This window comes from Heterocephalus glaber, unplaced genomic scaffold, assembly GCF_053883595.1.
Source record: "Heterocephalus glaber isolate CG9 unplaced genomic scaffold, H.glaber_assembly_v1.0 deba00001503, whole genome shotgun sequence".
Classification (NCBI taxonomy): Eukaryota; Metazoa; Chordata; class Mammalia; order Rodentia; family Bathyergidae; genus Heterocephalus; species Heterocephalus glaber.
In genome coordinates this window covers 2,010,213-2,032,645 of record NW_028258323.1, presented here as the reverse complement: position 1 = coordinate 2,032,645, position 22,433 = coordinate 2,010,213, and the positions used below count along the sequence as shown (strand labels likewise).

The window sequence follows — 22,433 nt, the reverse complement described above, 5'->3', positions numbered from 1 at the left end:
ATGTGTGGTCTTGCTTCAAAACAGATTTGTTCAGGGGGCTCCCAAAGATGCCTGCTTTAACCTTATGTGTGCAGACTAAGAATGGTCAGAGGGGAAGCAGGCTGCAGGAGAGAACCAGCCATGAGGAGCACAGGCCCGTCCGTCCAGCAGCCACAGCCACACGTCTAGGAAGCACTGGGTCCTGAAAGCCGCTACTTACAGAGGAGGGACTTTGAAGACTTAGGGGGAAAAAAGAATGTAGTGGGTTTTATATTGATTGAATGTTTATGTGGTATTTGAGACATACTAGATTAAAAATTATTAAAATTATTGCCACTAGTTTTTCCAAGTGGCTACTGGAAAATGTTAAATGTGTGGCTCACATTATATTTCTATTGACAGCATTGTTCTACACACTATGCTAAAGATGATCTGGGCTCTTTCCAATTAATCAACACAAAGAAGGAATTACATACCAGCAAGGATGAGGAAAAAAACTAATTCGTAACTTAGAAATGCAACCATTCACTGGGGGAGACTGGGAAAACCTATCTCAGAGGGCCTCCTAGGGACACAGAGCGTGAGGTAAGCAAGTGACTCTTAACCCACCACTGAAACGCCACAGGCCCAGCCAGAAGCAGTGTCCTGAAGGAAAATTCAGAAGCAAAAGGCCCAGCACTCACCAGGAAAAGCTACCAGGGCCTTGTGACAGGGCTGTGCACAGCCAAGTCTGCGTAGCAAAAAAGAATCATTAATGATGGACAGGGTTCAAACAGATGCCTGCTCCAGGCGAGGAAAGCCCATGCCAGTTAGGCACCTACCTGTGCCAGGCATCCTGTCCAGAAAGGGGCCAGGGAATTCTCTGCAGTCTTAGATTAAAGACGGCAGGGCTGGCCCAGCAAATGTTGAAGGATGGGACATTTATCCCTGGGAAAGCCAGAATGTGCTAAAATGTCTGGGCAGCTATGAGATTGCACACAACAATAAAACACATTTTCTGTTAATGGGAGGTATTTCCAGTAGTTAAGGACATGCAGAGGTTCCCAAGACAGAACATACACCACCCACCAAATGACATCTTCAAGAGAACACCACAGTCCAGAGGTGAATCGAAAGTAACAGCTGTGTTTTCCAGTTGGTTAGGACATGCTGGCTATGACTTAACCCAAAGCAGCAGGCTGTACAAAGCACATATGAAAATAAGACTCACAGTGAGTCAGGCCTCACACCTGGGCTAGAACTCTGCCTTGTGCCAAATGGAGACTGGAAACCAGTCATTGCCAGATACTACCTTCCACACTAGCATTTACAATGCTAGCATTTAGCAACTCACTGGAATAACACGCTTTCTATTGATACCTGACTGTTCAGAGGCTGATAATGTTCAATAACTAGTAGAAAGGAAGCCATTCAGATAAACACAGCCAAGCCCTCCTGTGGTTTCTCCTTGTGGGGCTCGTTGCAGGCTGCAGGGCCAAACGGCCCTGTGCATACTGCACCGCTTGTGGGGCTCATTCCTGTCCCCACCCATGGCGTCCCCAGCAGCACTCGGTGTTCCTTGGTTGGCACAGAAAGGAAGCCTCACAGCTGAGGGACATGGCTGAGGTCCCTGGAAGCAGAACCATGTCATAACCTTGAGAGGATGCACCGGGGAGGGGGCCATGCTGTTGCAGGCATCTGGAAGCTGAGGCACAAGTCCTAAGCCCTGCTGGAAAAGGGGAGGCACAAGGGCTCTTCCTTGGGGAAGAACAAAGGAGTCCTTCTACCAGGGAGCTTACCCCACATTACCCGGTTTCAGGGACTCTGGTTAAAGGCCTGGGATTCAGGAATTCCTTCTCCATACAGATGAGGAGGCTGCTGCCTGGCCTTCTAACTCACTTGTTTGCTTTCCTTGACCTGTTGGGGCAGGTAGCCTGGTGATCTGCCAAGGGCCGCCCCACCTACAGAGCTGAAGGGACACCTCCAGGGCGCTAGCGCCTGCCCGCCTGCACCTGGCTCAGCAGGTAGGCACTTGCTGGCAGCAGGGAGAGAGGCGGCTTTTCCCAGAACCAAAAGCATCTCTAACTGGTAGACAGGCATGGTCTGTATTCTGGAAATGGAGCTGCCATGGTGGGACATGGAGTGTCCAAAAGGGAACCTGAGGTGGAGGAATGGTGGAGGCCATCAGGAGCTGAGCCAGGGATGACAGTGACAGTCCTGATTGTAACCAGCAGAGTCAACACCCTGATCTGGGCCTCTGACCTTGGGCCTCTCTCACCAGCCTCCCAGCACACATTTGTATAAAACACATCTGAAAAAGAAAGATATCACCAGCTGGGGTGGATAAAACACAACTGAGGCCCAGGCCAGCAGCATCAGTGCCCAGAGGGACCCATCCATGACAGGTGACAGCCAACCAAGTGGACAGCCCAGGCTCCTCAGCGCTCAAGGCCAGACACACTCTCTCAACTGGAAGCAGGTGAGCCTAGAATGTACAGAGCACCAGAAAAGTGGAGAAGTGTGGTATGCTTTGGATGTTCCAGGCCACTTTCTGAAGGAGGCTTAATAAGAAAATGACACAAGGACATGCAGCCCAAGCTCGCACCAGGGAGGGACAGGGATGTCCTGAGACGACCAGCCATGCTGGCCAGAGTAAGTACCATGAGAAAGAAAATCAATGTGGGCAAGGGCATCTACAAGGCACTGGGACAACAGCCTCAGCCACACCCGCACAGGGCGAGTGCTCTTCTTAGCACTCAGAGACAGGCATGGAAAGTCCACCACTGAGTGGCTGTAGGAAGGCGGAAAGGATGAGTTTTCCAACTTGTGGTTCTAAGGACCAAATCTGTTGATGTTGATCTGGAGAAACAACCCAAGAACATGTAGGTGGATCTTGTACAAAAGGGGAAGTGAAAACCAACCATCCCAAGAAATAATGCAGCTTTTCCTGCTACACACAACTTCACTTTCACACAGCCAACACCCACCCCCGCCAAATGGCAGAAGGGTTTTCCAAAAAAAAAAAAAAATCTTCATTAGTAAAGCAATCATTTAGAAAAAGGAAAAGACGTGAATAAATGTACCCCCTTGCATTTATTGGCCTATGACCATTAAGGCAGATTACCCATTTGTTTGCAAGGGAATCTCTTAGGTGGAGGGAAGAAAAAGTTGTCCAGGGAAGAATCCCACACATGGCTCACACTGAGATGCTTGGCCCTGACAGGAGCGTTCTGCCATGCTCCTAGCTGAACTGGCCTGATTGGGTATTATACTGTGCTTAACTTTAAAAACCTATATAAAGAAAGAGATGGGTGTGAAAGCACATGCCTGTAATCTCAGCACTCTGTGGGGATGAGGCAGGAGGACTGCAAGTTCAAAGCCCCACATGCACAACCTAGCAAGACCCTTTCTCAAAATAAAAAAATACAATACACTCCCACAAAGTTGCAGTTCAAAGGTGGCCTCGTGGATTTTTCCTTAGAACCTAACTAATAATTGTTCATGGAAACCCCTGCAATTTCACGGAAACCACAAATATCCTCCACAATTGTTTTTTTGGTATGAAGTTTGGAAGTAGCCAATCCGAGAGCATTATTCAGTTCTCCTTGCTGGTGACTGGCTCCTGGCCTGTAACCCATCTCAGCAGATGTACCAACATTCTCTCATCGTAACAGTTTGCTGGGCTGTGTGTAGCTATCTCCAGTGTTCTAGGTTTTGTTCTTAAAGCCCCAAGATTGCTAAGATGTCACCAAAATGCCCTGCACCTTCTAAGGCTTTATTAATTAATACAGTATTTTATTAAATTACATAACTGGGGGACATAGCATATTTAGGGTTTAAACTATAAAAATAGGCATTCTTCTGCTCAAATCTGAGATTCACGGATTTTCACAATGGGTGGGTGCTCCAGGAAATAACCCCCTCGAATTTCAGGAGTCCACTGTAGATCAAAGGAGGGCTGGGGATGAAGTTCAGTGCCAAGGCTCTAGGTTCATTCCTCAATACTGCATGCATATCTGAAAATATACACTCATATTTTAAATTCTAAATTGCAATCAAACTGTCAAAGTTCAGTAGCTTGTGTAAAAAGCATGGTGTGAGTTCACAATTGGGACCCTCACAATTTCTCCACATTTCCTTGCAAACTTCACCTTCTCCATCAAAGGAGTAAAAAGTCCATATCTAATGGCCGCAGCAGCTGCTGGCCACCTGAGCTTGTGCTGGGGCCAAACCCAAAGCCTCCCTATGGGCGGCACCCCAGCCCCTGCCATCAATCCTGCACCTTTACACCTGGTTAAGCCTCAAATGGCTTTAAGGACCTGTGAGCCTTGGAAACATCTGTTAAGTTTCACACCAGGAGAGGACAGGTTCTAAAGAGCCTTTATATAACAACACTTGGGCACACGTCCAGTGGCTCTGACTTTACCTTTGGAGCTCTTTGTCTAGTGTTCACACTTGAATAAAGACTTCATGGTCCAAATTTGGGAAAAGGGATGCAAGCTTAGAGAACAGCCCTCCCTCTGGCAGGCATCAACTGGGATCTTGATGAAAGGGGCACAGCCTGTCTAATGGGGCTCAGGGTCCCGATGAAAGGGCCAGGGCTGGAGATGGACAAGGTGTTCAGTGCCACCAACCTGGGGTCCAGCAGGAAGGAAAAGCACAGGACTCAGGGTTCTCTGCTGGTGACCTAAGTATGCAGCAGACTGCTGTTTAAGCTCACTTATCCGAGAGCTTCTGAGCAAGGTCAGGAACAAACTCCAAGCAAGGAGACTGGCGGCCTTGGTCCGGCTGTCTGGACGAAACACCCCAGGATCTCTCCAGCCAAAGCAGCAGCTCTGCAAGGCCTGGGGTACTATAGTAAGACTCAGCCCCAGGGGTTCCCCCAACCAGGCTGGGAACCAAGATCAATGAAGGAATTTCAAACCTGCAGGGGGGTTGGGGTTGGGGGTGGCGCCACTAGTTAGGTTCAGTGATAACACCTTCCCACAGAGATTAAGGTAGCCAAGGCAGCCTGTTCTGGGTCAGATCTCTTGGCTGCCTGCCAGAGTTTCAAAGAAATCATGCACTGAACCTGGTAAGGCAGTGCAGGGCTGCAATCCCAGCTCTCTGGGAGGCTGAGGCAGGAGGATTATAGTACCAGCCCAGCCCAGCCAGGCAATTTAGTGAGAACTTAAGTCAAATTTAAAAAAAAAAAAAAAATTTTTTTAAAGGGCTTAGTGTGAAGTACCTTAGTGTGAAAGCCCTGGGTTCAATCCTTAGGTATGGAAAAAAAAATCATGCTCCTAACACAAGGGGACCAAATCTTCCATTGCTCAAATTAAGAATGCATGTGCTGGGCCGGGGATTTAGCTCAGTGGTTCTGTTGCCTGCCTCACAAGGGCAAGGTCCCGAGTTCAATCTCCAGTACCAAAAAAAAAAAAGAAAGCATGTGCTGCCCTAGTTTTCAAGGGCTTCTAGGGGCACGGTTCTCATAACCAAAGGCAAAGCTAGAAGCTTCCCCTTCTGCAATGGCACAATGCCTATTCACTTGTGATAGGATGGACTGAGCTGAAAACTGAGGCTCCTCCAGGCTCATTGCAATTTCCTCCATGAGCTTAGTATACTTTACACACACACACACACACACACACACCTTTCTCAAGCTTTAAGAGCTCTCTCATGTGAACTCTGCCCTCTTCTAGCTGGCACAGCACCACTGGTGACCCTCAACTTGGCCCATTCAGCCTGGCTGCTGCAGAGGCAGTCGCATGGGAGGCCATGTCATGAGACAGGGTTCTGGAGGGAAAGGTGCTCTTTACTGAGCGGTAAAGTTGGGTTACATTTTTAACCTAGTGGATTAATTAGCTGATCTCAGCAGCTCCATGACCATTTCACCTCTGTTATTCTTAGCCAACTCCCACAGCTGAGTACAATGCTTCTCATACACATACACAAGTGTCAAAAGTGTCCTCCCTTCCAAGCAGGAGTGAACTGGCCCTTCCAATGCCTCTGACTTGGGATCTTGGACAGGTGGGCTCAGGAAAGAAAGCCACTGGGGAACACTTAACTTTTCATCATCATAAAAAAGCAGAAACAGATCCAGAATTCAATGATTTGGAAAAAAGGCAAGGAGACTCTACAAAACACTGATTTATCCAACACACAGAGAGTTTTAAAGAATGCAGGGATTTTCCCTTTTTGTAAAGGAAAAAAAAAAAAAACTATGACCAATCCTTCCACAAAACTTACAAAAATCATAATGAATGACAGATGTTGCAATGTCCCCCTCAACAGGGAGACTGAGTCTGAGGCCAGCCTGGGCAAATAAGAGACCCTGTCTCAAAATCAATCTTAAAAAGTGGCTGGAGCTCAGTGGTAAAGCACTTGCCTGGCACACACACATCCCTGGGTTCACATCACAGAGCCATCAAAAAAGGAAAAGAGCACACACGCTAGAAATAAAAGTCACACACAGCAGCTCTTTCAGTAATTCTGAATACTAAAACATTTCAATTCATGTAAGATCTTAATTTCTAGGCAAACCAAATGGACCAAACATTAAATCCCAGGGTTATCTCCACACACAACAACATGCCCTCGGGGCTGGGAGTGTAGCTCAAAAGTAGAACCCAAAGGCGCTGGGGTTGATCCCCAGCACAAGGAAAAACTAAATCTCAAAATGCCACTCTACCTAAGCGATGAAGTGTCCTCCATACGCAATGGAAACCTGATGAGTGAGTGGCTGGGGAGAAGGAAGCAGGCACGGGGGACTCCCAACCTCGCCCGCCTGGTACACCTCAGAGCTGGGTCCCCACCCACTGGAGCACTGCACCCACCTTCCTCTTCTTGGCTGCCTTGCCAGGGGTGTCTGAGCATCTCTTCTCTGGCTCCTGCCTCTGCCCTGTGGATGGTGGCTTCTCCTCAGGCTTCTTGGGGCGGCCCCCCTTCCCGGGCAGCCGAGGTACCCTGGGGATGAGGTCGAGTGCTATCTTCACCACCAGGGTGTGGGGGGCAGGTGTGTCCCTGAGCGGCGAGAGCACCCTGGTGTTCCTTAAGGGCAGCGGCAGTGTGTCCTTGTGTCCGTCCTCCTGGACCACCACGGCCTGCCGGCAGCCACTAGTTCTGCCACTGCCCTGAGCCTGGGCCTGAACCTGCGCCAAGGGGACAAGCACAAAGGGCTCAGGGTTTGGGGCCCCCGTGCTGTCCTTGGTGGGCACCAGGGCGCAGCTCCTTGGCTGCTGCTTTTCCCCAGGCGCTGGCGTGGTGAGTCCAGGATTCCTGCTGCACCCAGCACGTGGCCTGCCTTTTGTCTTCACCCTGGGCTTCTCTTTGCAGGTTGGGTCCTTCAGGGCACAGGGGACAGGGCCCAGGTCCCTGTCCCCCTGCGAGCTGGCTCTTGTGTCCGCCGCTGTGGCCAGGGCCAAGGCCTTGGCAGACCTCCTGGGGTGCTTGGTCCCCACGGTCTGTCTGGCTGGCAGCTCCTGCTGTGCTGGGGACTTGTGGCCGCCTCTCCTGCTGGTGTGGGGGCCCTCGGCGGGGCCCCGGGGCACCCTGCTGCTCTTCGGGGGTGGGGCTTTGGGCTCAGCAGGCGCCTGGCCTGTGGCACTGATGTTGCTGTCGCTGTGACCCTGCTGGCTCCTGCGGCTCTCAGGCTCTGAACTGCCTGGGCCCTCAGGGGCCGTAGCCGGCTGGCCCACCTTGCTCAGCCAGTTGTCCAGCTGCCATTTGTTAGTTGTTGGAGGCTCTGGCTGAAATCAGGAAACAGAAAGGAGTGTTAGCTGAGCAGTGCTGATAAACTCTTCTGTAATGTGCCCAACGACAGGCCTGTCCCCAAAGAAGTAATCCTTTCAGACCTTACTTCAGATTCTGTTCATCCTCCTCAAACTAAAAGACTGTCTAACAACTCTTCAAATACAGTAAGCTGTGTCTCTGTGCTGGGAATTGATACAGTAGATAATAGGTCACTGACAACTGCTGAGAAATCTGTGATATAAATCCTTGAGGAAGTAAAAAGAATGAAGATGCATTCTGTACATGTACCAACCCCCCATGATGAATGTAATCAGTGTACTGTGAAACGTGTACTAATAAAAATTCTAAAAATAATCCTTGCTTCGATTGGAAATGATGATACAAAATTATGGTAAACAGGGATTTAGCTCAGCGGTTCTGCTTCCTGCCTCGAAAGCGCAAGGTCCCAGAGTTCGATCCCTGGTACCAAAAGGTACCCAAAAAAAATTACTTTAGCAAAATGATGGTAAACAGAACTGATATACTTTTTGGCTTATAAAGGCTACTGTTAGAAAATAAGAGGAATTCAGTCGGGCTGGTGGCCCATGCCTGTAATCCCAGCTACTTGCAGGCTAGGGCAGGAGGGTCACAAGTTCAAGGCCAGTCTGGGAAACATAGGAAGACTCTGTCTCAAAACAAAATAAGCAGTGGGGCAGGGGCTGGGTGTGGGTGAGTGGTGACCACTTGCTTGGCAGGCACAAGAGGCCCTGGGTTCAATCCCCAGCACTGCCAAAGGGCGGGGGGGGCGCTGAGAGAGTGACAAAGATGACCTCCAGCAAGGCTTTTCAGAAAGCAGCTATGAGTGAAATACCTTTTTTCAGCAATTACCCCTGGGTATCATGCTATTGCAAATGACTTTTCTTCAAAATTATTTCATTTCTCTACTTAAAAACAGACATTCATATGTGACAAGATTATGACTGTGTCACAAACACGTACTGATTTTCACATTTTACCCCTGAAAAAAGTCAAGTGAAGTCACACAGCCAAGCTTTAGTCTCACTTGGATTCTGTAAAGTCAGACATTAAGTTTTTTGCTATGGACTGGAATGGAATGCCTCTCATTGCAGCACTCGAGGCTGAGGCAGGAAAGGCCAGCTTGAGCTGCATAGTGAGCTCAAGGCTAGCCTGTACTACAAAGTGAGACTGTCTCAAAAAAACAAAACAAATAATAGAAAATTTCTTGCTCCAGGCAGTGTGATCTGAAATAGCACCTACATTGCTAAAACACAAAAAGAGGTCCCAGAACACACAGTGGACTGCAATGATTTTATTGGTCACCTGTGTGACTGACATGGCCACCTAGCAGAAGTCTCTACATTATCTTAACTGATATTTGAACAGTTACTGCTAAATTAACTATCCTTGCATGCTGTCACCTTGTCTCTCAGCTACACTGTGAGATCTGAACAAAAGGACAGAGATACCTCCACCTCCCAGCTATGGCACCTTGGATCTTGCATACTGTGGTAGAGACAAGATGTTTGAGCACTTCAATGCCCTGGCACTGTATATCATGTAGAAAAACATGAGTGTCCAACTGAGCAAATGATGACTTTAGTGTTTTGTGTTTTTTTAAGGGCAGTCTTTCACTGGCTTGCTTCATTTTTCTCAAGATCCACTCTGACAGATGGTTTTTATGAATGACTAAGTCATGCATAGGCTTGTATGAATGAGTAAATTATACATACAAAGCACTGGGAAGACAACTAAAAAAATTTCATGTGGGATAACTATTAGGTTATGGATAAGGAGACACTCCAGTAGACAGAGAGTTTTGTTTCTGTTGTGCTGTAGATCAACCCAGCGCCTCCAGCATGCTACCACTGGGTAGGAGCCCCAGCCCCAGGGTGGGGGAATTTTAAGGGCAAGATTGCTGACCATGCTCCTAAGTAAAATATAGCAAAGTAATTCAAATCTGTAAAAACATGCAGACCTAGTACTGTAAAATATACAAATATGATGTAAAGGTTTTTTTTTTTTGGTTAGGGAAACATCAAGTAATAAAATGATCTGGTAGGTAGTTTAACAGACTAGAACTAAAAAGAAATTTTAAGAAACCAGGTAGGATCATAGTTTGGACAGGAAACTGCACAATTTGTCTTTTTATGCTTACTCCACACTGCTGCTTTATAACAGTTTCCTATACTGACAGCAACCCTCCATCCACACCCTCAGGGGCAAGAGGAGCAGAAATGCCTTGTGTGCCAGGCATTTTGGTTGGAGAAGATCAGCCCAATACCCACAGGTCAACATCATTTCCTGCAGAGACCCGACTGTGCGGACACTGGAGGCTGTAGGACACAGCACAGGTCATGCGCAGCGGGAACCAAACCTGCCCCACCCTTCCTCAGGCAACACGGCATGGGTCTCACCTGCCATTACATTCACGGCTGCAGCCCAACACTGCCACGCACCTCAGAAGAGCAGTCAAGTGTGAACCCCATGGGAAAGTCATTCCTAGTTAAGTTACATGCCCCTCCTGCCCTGAGAACAGGGGCATACCTGGGATACATTTAGCTGTCCCCAAAGGAATGTCCTGATTACAGTGGGAAAGTGCAAAAGTGAGGACTATGGCCCAATTTCAGGGTCAGATTGAGCTGGGGTGCCTGGATGAAGGGAATGAAAAGGGGTGATCTTTATTACCCAACATGAAGTTGTAAAATAGATAAGGTAAGGGATTACGAAGATTACGTATTTGAGTACTGAGGCAGGAAAAATGTTTGCATAATGGCTTGATTAGAAACAGATTGTGAGATGATTTTCAAGTAGTTAAGTACCAGATAGGATTGAGATCTGGCTCTTCATCATTCCCTCTGCCTTTCCTGACTCAGCTTCTGCCCTCCCAGGGCAGCTACAACCCAAATACTGCAGCTCAAAGTAGGGGAAAATGTGATGATTATTTTTTAAATATAAGTGTTTGACCATATGTCCCTTATCTCTCTTGACCATTTAAACTGGCAAAAGTTAATTTATTTTAGAATGAATCATGGTTGTGAATATTCCTAAACTTTTAGGCAACAGAAAGGCTACATGTCCCACATATTTTGAAAAGCTGAGTGACATTTTGATTCACAGTATAGTGCAGACATGGAAACAGAATCCACAGGGCTGTTTCCCCTGCAGCTCAGCAGCCAATGATGCACTATGCTCAGACCTCTGAGAGCCTGGGCCTACTCCATCCAACAAAATTAATTAGAGTACAGCTACAGAAAGTCACTTCTCAGCATTAAAGATAGAAATAGGTGGGAAAGTTAAAATTCGTAGCTATGGCCCGTTATGAAATTCTTATTATCCTTTATAAATGAAGGCAGTTTTTTTGTTTTTGTTTTTTTTTGGTACTGGGGATCGAACTTGGGACCTTGCGCTTGCAAGGCAGGCGCCAGAACTACTGAGCTAAATTCCCAGCCGGAAGGCAGGCATTTTAAAAGGCAAGGGGCCAGGGATTTAGCTCAGTGGTTCCGCCCGCCTGCCTCGCAAGCACAAGGTCCTGAGTTCGATCCCCAGTACCAAAAAAACAAAAGACAAGAAAAGTCACTGAGTACCTTAGGGAATACTGAAGGTAAACAAAGAAAATATTACTGGAAAAACAGGCCCAATATATAATATATGAACCCTCCATAAGCCTGGATTTCCACATCAACATACAAATCCCAGTTTTTTTAAGAAAATACAGTTTAAAAACTGAAGTGGAACAGGAGCTTTATTTTATACTTAGGAGTCTGAATCTATTCTAGTAATCTCTTGAGGGAGGAGACGTAACTACATCTCTTTACTACAAGCCACAGATTGAATTTCCATTTTCAATTATTCAGACTAATTTGTCCATTCTGATTTTATTTGAATTGTATTATTTAGCTGAATTACCTTTTTAAATCAATACTAACAAGCATGCAAATTTTCCTCACTTAAAAAGGTAAAACAGAGCAAAGCTCTTATGTATCTAATAGTGAACATCACACAATCTGTCTACATAGTATATTCCATTTCCTGTCCCCTGAGGCATAGAAAAATTATTTCAACAGCTATCAGTTCCCACACAAGGAGACAGTCTCAGCAAGACAGAGCAGTTGGTAAAATCTAAAAGCACCTGGAGTGCAGGTCCTGCTGATCTACACCCATGCATTCTGAACAGTACTGGGCACTGACACTGTGCCACAGCCAAGCAAAGATGACACCAGCTTTCTCGGCCTCCCCTGCCCTCAGGGGGGCCCTACGTCTCACCATCTGATCTCCAGACATGTCCGGTTAATGCTCTGGCAGAAATGCCTTTTTCCTGAAGAGCACAGAGAACACAGCAAACCTTACTGCCTGTGTGCACATGCAGCTGAGTTTCTCTATAGGGTCTGGTGCTATTCACTGAGAATTAAATGGCACCCCTTTGCACTACTGTTCCCCAGCAGAGCCTTACACTTCTAGCCAAGTTCTAAGTTATCTGGCAGCATTGCTATCTGTTCTAACAATGCCTGTGTCAGTATGCAGCATGACTGTCCAGAGACTCAGTGCTTGGGACTTTTAGTCTCTCTTGGGTGCTCATCCCCAGAGAACGCAGTCTGCTGGTCTGCTCCTCTTGCAGAGTCTCCTGGGGAGGTGCAAGCAAACACAAATATCCGGTTTTACACAGAGCAGAAGGGAGCAAGAATAGTGCTCTGGAAAAAACACTTTGCCATCAATTTCATGCTCAGCTTTGAGGAATTCAAAACTAGAACTCCTGAGGACTTCTGTCCAGTGCACATGGCTGTGTTTGCTAATTCAGTCTCCTCTACTGTCCTTAATTCATGCATTCCTGAAGTTTCAAAGAGCATTCTCATAAATATTAAATGGAAGCCTATGGGAAGCAAGTTTTCATTTGCGAAAGAAGGGGAAAGAAAACAGTTTGCAAACATTCTTGATGAGCTACTCTTCTGAACAGCACTAGCAGCAACAGAGAAGGGCCTCTCACTTTGGAGAGAAGTCCAGTGAGAAATAAGTAAACACACAGCCCAGGAGCAGACAGGTCACCCATGGGCACAGCGCCTGGGTCCCAGGCCTTGCTGAGGACACAGTACCTCTGCAGCCGGGGCATCATGGGGCTCATTCTCCTCACTGTCACTTGAGCTGCTCTCGCTCTCTGAGTCGGAGGAGCTGTCAGAGTCGCTGGTGCTCTCTGACTCTGCACTGCTGGAATGTGCTGAGGCCACCAGCTCCAGCAGCAACGGCGCAGTGCTACAAAACAACCAAGGATAAAATTAGAAAACACAGAGTGCAAGGCCGAGTTCTGCCTGCTTTACCCCCTGCCTCTTCTTCTGCTCCTCAAGGAATGGCCTCAGTAATGCCTCATCAGCTGGTGGAGGGGGGGCCTGCTGTGGCCTAAAAAGCATCCAAATCCTTAAACCAATTCATAACTGCTTAAGAGAAGCCTATGGGGTCCAGCTGCTGAAAATCAGGTCAGGCTGTACATGAGCTACGTTAGAGACTGGGCTAACCAGGGCCTGGGCAGGATGCCTGTTTCTCTAAATAAAATTTTATTGGACCACCACCCATACCCGTGCTCACAGGGCACCCCAGGAGCAGCACTGAGTGGTTGTAACAGGCTTTTGTGGCCCACAAAGGCCAACATATTTACTGTCTGGCCCTTTAAGTATGCAGGCCCCTACCATACATAAGCAAAAGAACTTCTAAGAAAAAACAGTAAGTTATTCTTCCTACATCTTTTTTCTGAGAACTGACCACATGGTAACCAAAGACCACCAACTGTAAACACTGTTCCTTTGGAGGGTGAGCTAAAATTCAATCCATCTCTTTTTATTGAGTGGAATTATGAGCATGCCAGGTTTTAAGAAGAGGGTGGGAACTCTCAGTCCACGAGAAAGCATACTGATGATCATGGCTAGACACATACAGAATTTTAAAACAATCGTAAAACACTGCCCCAGATGGTATTAGCTAAAGTAACAAATTATTGTCTTTTTTTTTGAGACAGGATCTCACTATATAGTTCAGAGTGGCCTTGAACTCACAGTGATCCTCCTGCTTCAGCCTTCCAAATACTGGGATTATGGACATACACCATCATGCCCAGCATTAACTATATATAATCTTGAAACCAAACCTACCTATATGCAAAGTAAATTATTATATAGCATATACAGCATTTGAGTAAAAATTACTCAGACAGGTAAATTTAGGACAAACACACTGTACCACTATCCAGGGTCCACATATAATGTGGCGTCAACCGTGTGAGCCGGAACACCTTGACACGGCAGCACTTGAGCCGGGGCACCAGAAGAAGACACTGTCAACTGGACTTCTGCCTCCAATTTATCTCTGTCTTTGGTTTGCTTTGCCTTTCCTTACACTTTTTTTTGGTGTGTGTATGTGGCTTTTTTTTTTTAGACAGGGTCTCACTAAGCAGTGCAGGCTGGCCATCAACTCACTATGTAGCCCAGGCTGGCCTTGAACTCATAGCAACCCTCCTGCCTCAGCCTGCCATGCGCTGGGATTATAGACGTGCGCCACCACTCCTAGCTTTTCCTTTACTTTTAAATTAGACTAATTGGTCATATTTTATGAGCTGACCTGACCTATTAGATATTCTAACACAACTGGGACTAAACAAACAACCCTTACAAACCTGTAAGGCTGTGACTGCATGGGCACCCATCCCTACATCACCTCTGTGATGGCCACAGTGTTTTTGCTGTCTTAGCTCTGAATCCATGGGCACATCTCAGACGAGCCAATGAACTTGACTCTTCAGCCGTGACAGGCAGGTATTCGACACGTTAAATCATTAAGTTTATTAAAAGGAAATGTCAGATAATCCCCACTTTCAAAACTTAAAAGCATCACATTTTCTAAAATCTGGCTGGTTTCTTTAAACAAGTGAAAACAGTGTCATTTTTTAGTACATAAAAATGAACTGCAGGTCATATTTTAACGCAGCTGAAATAATTTGAAAATTCATGTAACTGAGAAAACCAGCACAGTAGAAAACACGTTCTACCAAGAAATTCAGGTTTATAAAATTTGAAAACATAGTTTTAAAAAAGCATTGGGCTCTTCACTCTTCAGCTTGACTTTTCAAGTACTGGATATATATATATATATATATATATATAATAGTGATGATAAACTTAATTTTTCAATTCTCAAATGGTGCTGTGGTGGGTGAGGGATGCTTTCAGGTTATGGGCTAGGGACCTCCCTGTGCGGAGGTGAGGACGCACAATGCTATACTGGCTTCTCCCTTAGCTGTGACCCTCCACCTCCTTCCCCTTGCAGGAACCATGAACCACTCAAGTAAGGCTTTTACCCCATGTGGCAAAGACACGCAAGCTTGCTGGACAGAGGGGAGAAACCCCAGACCGTACCTTGGAGGTGCAATTGAGGAAGGAGGCTTCTCTGGGGTCTAGGCATTCACAATAAGGGGAAGAAGGACCAGGAAAGAACAAAAAACAGGTTAGGACAGCAGCTCAGATACTGGAGGTGGATTTAACAGGACTCTGGGTGTCATGAGGTGCAAAACTTACTTGTTCTGTGTCACTGTCCTCACTGTCACTGAGCTGAAGGTCGTTTTCAAGCATGCTGCAATGGCAAGGACAGAGCATCAGAGACCCTGTCTAGTAGTATCCTTTTTAGCACATACAGCAAACAGGAAACAGCCTATGAGACAAAGGAGGCATGGGATAGGAATATGCTTTTTTGCCCACTGAATGCCTTCTTTTCCTGGAGACACTTTACAATTTTAACCAGAAGCCAGTTCAGTCCAAGCCCTTTACCATCTCAAACCCGCCCTTCCACACATGTTGAAAAGACCAGAAAGGGGCTCACTGTTTGCCCTGAGACCTGGTTCCCAGCCTTTATCAGTGAGGACAGGGACTGCACAAACTATAAACAGGTGGAAAAAGAAAAGCCCACACCACAGTCTCTGAGTGAAATGGAATACATGACCACTGCAGGACTAAACATCAGGTATCTGTAAAGCATACGATGAGTGTTATATAGAAGTAGAACGCACAGTAAGATACATGAATCCACACAACTGTCACCAACCATATTCCACTTTCGTCCAGAGGACATTATTAATACTGAGATCTATTTTTCTTTCTTTTTTTTTTTGGTACCGGGGATTGAACTCGGGTCCTTGTGCTTGTGCAGCAAGCGGCGAAACCACTGAGCTAAAATCCCCATCCCCTGAGATCTATTTTTCTTTTATTTTTTCCCGAGACAGGGTCTCACTATATAATCCAGGTTTGAATTCACTATGTTGCCCACGCTGGCAATGAACTTGTGGCAATCCTGCCTCAGCATTCCCAGTGCTGGGATTATAAGCATGAGTCACCCGGCTGAGGTCTACTTTTCAAATGCAAAAAATTATTCTTTTTTTCTGCTAGAACACTCATCACTGGCAAAGACAGTAAGACAAACGGTATTTTTTGTGGAGAGAGCATGCTTTAAATTTATTGCTATTGGTCCAGTGAAAAAAGTCTGTTCATTTCCTCAAACTTAGGAATAGTTATATCCTCAAGTATTCTGGCTTACAATCAACCTAAAATCAAACATTTTCCAACTGCCTGTTTTCTGAAAGTTTGACACCTCCCTCGAATTTAACATCATCCAAAGAGATGCCCAGACATCAAAGGAGTGACTCAGTATTGCTGCCTCCCACTTCTCTCCAATCTTATAAACCTGAGGAAATTTTGCAAGTAAAACTCAAAAGAGGGGGAAAAAAAGCCTGCCTGAGTATTACTGATGTTCCAAAAATCCAATTATATTAGAAATTAAAAATCATTCAGTATATCTAAAAAGTAGCTCATCAATAATCTGACCAACAATTTTTACTGAAAAATCACTACTTCCATTGAAGCAAACAGGCATGTTATTAGAGGAAACCCTGGTAAAAAATGACTGTATTTTGTCATGAAAGTAAGCAACAGAACTTGATATTTTCATAAATGACCACCTACATGCAATGTAGTAATTCTGCCAACGCACTACTTTCATCAACAAATGAACTAAAAACATACCATGGTAAATTTCTAAATAAAATGAAAACTGTCAGATACTTGTAAATGTAGATCTTGCTCAATATTTATCAAATAGAAGCTAAACTCCTATTTTAGCAAGGCTGGAAATAAAGCTTTTAATTATTGGGATTGGAGTTAGCAATTACAGTGAATAGTATACGGGAAAAAGCCCCTTGCTCTAAGCTGCATTTGTGCCTGGGGAGTAGCAGGTGGTATGAAATTGCTTTCCCAGACTCTGGAATTTCTGCTTCAGAGAATTACACACACAGCAGTAAAATAAGCCTGCAGGTAGCTTTTCAGGTCCTAACAGTGGGGACAGAGACTCTGGGCGTGGCGGGCCCACACGTGCCTCGGCCAGGGCAGGAGGATCACGGAGAGTTTAAGGCCAACCTGGGTTATGTTGCAAGGTCCCATTTCACAAAAACAAATCCCAAGAGATATTTTAGGAAAAAAAAAAAGAGAGATAAATCAACATGGTCAAATGAAACCTATCACTTATTGAAGACATACTTAGGATTTACACACTGAACATTTCACTTAATAAAAATTTGCATTATTTATGTAAGAGAGCATAAACAGATCTTATCAGACATAGGTGCTGTGCTGGCGCTGCTGAACCAGCCAACAGTAATCACAAAATCATCCTGACACCAACACTGATGATGTCACTCGAGGCAGTGACTCCACACAAACCAGCATGCCATGGGGGTGGGAGGGAGTGAGAGACATCTTCCCAAGTTTTAGGTAAGAAACGTGTACTACTTGCATGGCTCAATGAGAAGTTACTAAAATTCCTAAGCAAGACTTGGTACAAGGGAAAATCAAGCATGCCATTCTGAGTTAAAACACAGAACCAGAACTGAGACAGATGTGGAAAATGGAGTCTGGTCACAGGTGGAGGATTTTTGAAGATTAGAAATAGTTTACTAGCTGCTGAAGGCCCCTACTTGTCCCCTGGGGATTTTATCTGTGGCTAGGCACGGACCATCTGTATAGGACAGGAGCGGACTCACGTCACACCTGGCGGCTGAGCACCTATGCCCCACTAAGTGAGGATCAAGAACTCTCAGATCGTCTTGCTCACACATGGAAACTGTGGTCAGGTCAGCACAGGCCCAGGACGGCTCCCCATCCACACCAGGGGCCACTGGGCAGGGCCAAGTCACCTTGGCAGGGGCGGTGCAGAGATGGCTGAGCGAACAGCATCACACAGGTACCAGGCCCTCCATGCAGACTGCCAATGCTCAAGGTCCTGCCCAGGGCTGTAACCATCCTATGTCCCAAAGTGGGGGAACAGCTGCTTACTGTGTCTGAGATCGTGACAACGGCACAAGCTGCACCAGGGTGCAGAGCCCATTCCATCTGTACGAGGCCCCATGCTCAGGCCAACATGTGACACACAGGCTGATAGATGGGATCAACACAAATTCCTGAATACACCCAGAGGAAGAGCCAACTCAGAATAAAGCACTAGTACCCTCCTGGAATAAAGTAAATATTTACTTTATAAAAATAAATGAACTTTTAAGCTTACATACTAACTGGTCAAATAACAATCCATTTCCTAACCAAGGGCAAGACAATTATTTCAGAGCATATGACACAATATAGTGTGCTTTGGCTCTGTTCTAGAAAAGCCAAGTTGCCCAGGAATAGTAACTGGAGGGCTGGCCCTTTATGACATTGCTGGTTGGTAAAAGTCACAAAACAATCCTCCACCTTTATCCAGATTCTTTCTCCAGGCTGCCAAGGGAGCCCTGTACAAGTCCTGACAGGCAGCTCTGAGAGTCAGCCCGACCCTTCTCTCTCTTCATTTCCTAGGGCCGGACTCACCCAACGCAAACACTGCCAATTTTCTGTAACTTATCAATTTAGAACCCAAAAACTACTTAAGGAAACTGTCTCCTTGTCTTATGATCATCTTATTTGAAGAAGAGCAAGTGAAGGCAAGTTCACAGGAGACATTTGTAATTAATAAATCACAACTGTGGTATAGTATTAGATGTGCCTAAAATGGTAAGAAAAGTAATGCTTTCCAGAATCCACTGCCAAGCATGTGCAGGTGTATAAGCCTGCATCTCCCAGGCCTGAAACCAATCTTGGTGGACAAGCAGCACAGGAAGGGAGGAGGAGGAAGAGGCTGGCTCTGGCACACAGCCATAGTTTTCAGCATTTCAGCTCCACCAGGTTCTAAATCCTCCTGGACACAGTACAGAAATAAGGACTGCAAATGCCTTGCAGGAGATGACAGGAATTTTTTACACACTAGGAAGAGGGCTCTACATACCACAAATGAGAAAGCAGGAGAGCAGATCCTAAGTGGCTATAGTAACATGCACCAGGGACAGAACAAAGGAGGCAAATCCCAACATAGGGAGACCCTGCCTGCAGCCGAGGGTGGCCCAACAGGATGGAGAAGACATCACGATTGATTAATGGAGTCAAACAGTTGAATGGTGAGCAAGGGTGAAGTCATTGCTGGAAATTTAAAAGATTATTTAAACTCCATGAGTGAGTGAAGATCTTGAGGTCAAATGAAGACATGGGGGGAAAAAATCACAAGACTATGAATAAAGGGAAATTTGAAGTTAAATCAATAAGTAGACAAACAATATACTAGTGACACACTTTCAACTAGATACAAAATCTAGAAAAATTATTAAAGTCATGTGTATTCCCTATCATTCACTTGTATCCCACCAAGTCTGTGTACAGTATCTTTCCTTCCATATTGGCTCCGAACACCAAGCACCAGGCATCCTCAAACAGCCTGTGGGTTCAAGCGTGAGCAGACAACGACTCCTGTTCTGTGGCTCTCAGAGCCTAGAGGAGGGAGATGAATGAAAACACTTTCCCAATGGGTGACCTAGCTGTGGAAGGGACGCTGTTTTACACAAGGTGGTTACGCAGCACATACTGCTAAGGGCTCTCACCCAAGACAACAGTGGGGCCCAGCGTATGCGACCAGAGGGAAACTGTGCGGGGCAGCTAGGGGAATACAGACAGTCTTGGAGGACTCCTTGACAAAACAGAGGCCAAAGTATGGATATTTTGTGAAAGTAGCACACCTGCATGGCTCAACTGCCCAGACAGGATGAAATGTAAAAACTGCCCTAAGGCTAACCAGTTCTTAGATAATTACAACATTTCTTCTTTGATGACTCACATAAGTTTAAAGGAATCCTCAAGATCTGCCCTGAAATCAGATTTTGCATAAACAAATCAACTAGAAAGTCCTCTGACCAAAAGAATTACTCCCTGAGGGTTGCATGCCTTCAGGGTTGTGGCAATTAGTGTGGCCTTCAGATCAAAAATCACCTCCTCTGAGACCTCGCTGATCTCATTCCTTGAACATCCCAGCCCAAAACACCAAAACACCACCAGCATCAGCATCATCACCTGGTTCAGTTTTATATTTGATCGACCTTTAGTCTCAAAATGCAGCCAAGGATAACGTTATCTGATGGGCCACTGCCTCCCTTGGGTAGCTAAAGCACCACCAGGACCACAGCCATTCATAATTACAGGCTAAATGGCTCAAGGGAGGAGGAAGGAGCCCCTCAGACCAGAGTAAGGGCTTAGAATACTATTTATCTGAGCTATATTGGTCAAGGGTATGTTTAAGAACAAGGAGGAAGGGAGGGCAGGGGAAAGGGGAAAAAATAAGAACCAAGCTAGTTTATGTAAAGGTACAAATTTCCAATGATGAGTGTCATTATATTGCATACTTAAATTGTACCAATAAAATTTTTAAAAAGGACAAGAAGGATAGTTTTTTCCCAGTACCATAAGCGGCAACTTATTTAACACTTACCTATTATATAACAAGCACTTGATAAATTTTTTTCTTCTCCTTTTTACTTGACCTCTGTCTGGTCTAAGGTCAAGTGCAGTAGCACACGCTGCTCTACAGGGAGCTCCCAGAACACTGCCTGCAAGGGTACATCAATTGCTGTGGTGGGGAGAGTGCTGAAGCAATTCTGAGAAGAGGACAACTCTCCAGCACTTCAACACTTTTAAATGACTACAGTAGGCCTTGTGTAAGCCTCCTCAGAATATCCCTTCAACATGAGCTTAAGGGATCTTAGGAATATTGTTCACTAAAGGTGAACAGTACTAATCCAAGAGTCACACTAAGCATTCCAAGGGACTCTTCCACCAGGATCTGAAGTTACGGGAGCGAGCAGTGCAGATTACAAAATGAGGCCACTCTACATTTGGGGATTCCAATATTTCCTAGTTATTGATTTAATGTATTCTAGGAACTGTAATCGAGAATTAATGGATCTCTGAACATTGCACAGAATGGTTCTGTTTGACTTTATAACAGAAATTTCTCAAGGGCCAATCTTAAAAATGTGCAGTTCTCCTTAGCCTGGGTAATATGAACTCATGGGAGGGAGGGTGGCAGGGAGGGAAAATCCTTGTTGTCCTTCGTTTTACACTTCTAGTCCTTTCTTATTAAAAATAAACATAAAGACTTCCTTCTGTATGTGGGCTACCAATATAATTATGTACATTCACAAGCCTGGAGTCTCAATCACTTCCAAATAGAGTACATCCTCTTCCAGAAATGCCAGGTACAGAGCACTGAAAATTCTTAAGAATGCTCTGTTCTGATGATTCAGCAGACCTGCTGGAGTGTCCAGAGCAAAGTCTGCTCTTTGTTTTCAGGGAGCTAAAAAAATGGTGGATAAGGCACTGGGATACACCTCAGTGACAATATGTGAGCTTGCTCACCAGGCAGTTTCCACTATCACTTTTTAGGGTTTTTTTCTATATTGTTTCCTGCTATTTCTTTTTGATAGTCTCTATAAGAAAGAAAATAGTACTTTCAATTAGAGCTGTAAATGAAAAATTTAAAATCCAGGTAAAACATCTTCAATTGTACAAGTTATCATTTAAAAACAAGAGAAGAAAATCAATTTCCTTAGGAAAAAAAAAATATGATCTAAATTAACTGGCCAAGGAAGCCATTTCTTCAGACTTAGTTCTGAAGGATATTTAGCACCATTTGACAGTCACCATGCCCTGTTGTGATGATTTTATACTGCAACACTGATAGAATGATTGGTCTTCCATAGTTCTTTACCCAGATACTTTAAAACCCATGATGTTTTGAGAAAAGTTGAAAACTCAGGTTCATTTTCAAAAGTATCAGATTCATCCTCACCTTTCTTAATTCTGCATTCTTCCTCCTCCAACTCCAGGAACAATCCCAATCCCAGCCTTCACATCCAGAGATTTCTCTCATTTCCAAGGCAACTTTCCACAAAAATAAAACTTCAAATTGCTGTCACAACTAATTTCTCTTTCTTATTCTAAGAAAGCACCCATAATTTCAGAGAGAAACCAAAAGAGAGTACCTTTTTATAAGGATTTAGCAATTTTCAAGGTCAGAGGACAGAAGAATATTAACAGCAACAATACATATGACCCACTTTACAGTTTGTAAAGTACTATCAAATTATCCCTGGATCTTGACACACAGAAAGGAGCTGCTCACAATTACAAAAGGTGTGTGATAATCATGGAAAAAGAAAACTCTCTGCATATCCCCTGAGAATCACAGATCCACATCTTGGGCAGGAAGAGGACTCTAAAGCCAGGAGCCAGCCTTTCACAAGTACACCTCTCCTGAACATGGTAGCAAACAGCACTAACATCCTAGCTAGTCAGATACCTGCAGACCTC

At 45.3% G+C, this 22,433-nt stretch overlaps 1 protein-coding gene across 4 annotated transcripts in view; it reads right to left on the bottom strand.

Annotated features, from left to right (window-relative positions):
• Aff1 (ALF transcription elongation factor 1) overlaps positions 1-22,433 on the bottom strand; it is a 169,818-nt gene that overhangs the window by 16,760 nt on the left and 130,625 nt on the right. For all 4 annotated transcript variants that reach the window (XM_004870535.3, XM_087185927.1, XM_087185928.1 and 1 more), the window contains 4 exons: positions 15,243-15,297; positions 15,084-15,121; positions 12,777-12,933; positions 6,774-7,685 (listed from right to left, as the gene is read on the bottom strand). In XM_004870535.3, the coding sequence (XP_004870592.2) occupies positions 6,774-7,685; positions 12,777-12,933; positions 15,084-15,121; positions 15,243-15,297 (1,162 nt within the window). The remainder of the gene's footprint in view (positions 1-6,773; positions 7,686-12,776; positions 12,934-15,083; positions 15,122-15,242; positions 15,298-22,433) is intronic.